Below are 1,107 nucleotides of genomic sequence, written 5' to 3' on the forward strand. Positions count from 1 at the left end.
CTAGCAGCTTCTCGGCTCTCTTCAGACTCTCTGATGTAAATAGACTCCACTCAGGCGCGGACCCGTGGAGGCACACATGTGACATTTCTCATATATGCGCGCGCACAGGCTTAATGGCCACAATGGCAATATGCTAGCGAGCACATGACAGCTTTTTCTTCCGCGCCGCCAAAGAGGCTGGGTGGAGGAAGGTACACACACACACGCGCGCGGGGGCGGTCGTGTCTTTACGTGCGCTGTGCGGGTCTTCCGGCGAAACGCGGACCGAAAGAACGAGACCTCCTACACACACACACACACACACACACACACACACACACACACACACACACACACACACACACAACGACCAAAGGGTGGAAGGACCAGGCACATGAAAGACATGTGCTTGTACGGTTATCGGTGTTTGTGTTTAGACACGTTTGTCATGGAGGGTGCTCGAGGGAGGGTGTTGTTATGCGAGATATGAATATGTCACTTGTGATATGACGTGCGGTGTGTCTCTCGTGTGTAGAGGAGCTTCCAGCTTCCACTTGCCTTGTTTGGTTTTTGTTAGTTACGTTTCTTCACCGCCAATTCAGTGGTTCTTTCCAAGAGCAAGACCTCCACACAGCTCTACGCGTAATAAACAGTACGTTCTACGTATTCAAGAAGGAGATGCGGTCGGCGAAGATGTCGAGCACGAGGTTGAGGTCGTCGGGGTTGACGCGGAAGAGGCGCGTCCAAAAGTCGTAGAGCAAGTACTGCCCGCCGATGGTGGCCCCAAAGAGCAAGCAGCGCGGCGCGAGCCCCGAGAAGAGCGCCGCGGGCTCGTTTGCGAGGATACTCCGCGCCGTTTCTATCAGCCCCGCCTCCTCGCCGCGCGCGCGCGCATCCGAGAGGCGAGTGACGAGCGTGTCGGCTGGCGTGGTGAGCAAGCCAGAGACGACGCCGGCGATGACGCCGGCGAGCAGCGCCGACGCGCCGCCGTACTCCTGCAGCGCGGGGAGCGAGGAGGAGATCGCGTCCGTGGTGGCGTCGAAGACGAAGAACTTTGCGAGCGTGAACGGCAGCTCGCGCAGCAGCATCGGCAGCAGCGCTGAGTAGAGCAGCGAGACGCCGCCCTCG

General features: G+C 58.5%; 1 protein-coding gene across 1 annotated transcript; it reads right to left on the bottom strand.

Moving 5' to 3' along the window:
- Positions 1–638: 638 nt before the first annotated feature.
- Positions 639–1,067, bottom strand: EMIHUDRAFT_260081 (hypothetical protein; the record flags this gene model as incomplete). Its single annotated transcript, XM_005792980.1, has 1 exon — positions 639–1,067. One exon carries the CDS (start codon positions 1,065–1,067, stop codon positions 639–641), a length of 429 nt encoding a protein of 142 aa, XP_005793037.1.
- Between the last annotated feature and the right edge of the window lie 40 nt (positions 1,068–1,107).

The sequence above is a fragment of the Emiliania huxleyi genome (assembly GCF_000372725.1).
Source record: "Emiliania huxleyi CCMP1516 unplaced genomic scaffold EMIHUscaffold_10375, whole genome shotgun sequence".
Classification (NCBI taxonomy): domain Eukaryota; phylum Haptophyta; order Isochrysidales; family Noelaerhabdaceae; genus Emiliania; species Emiliania huxleyi.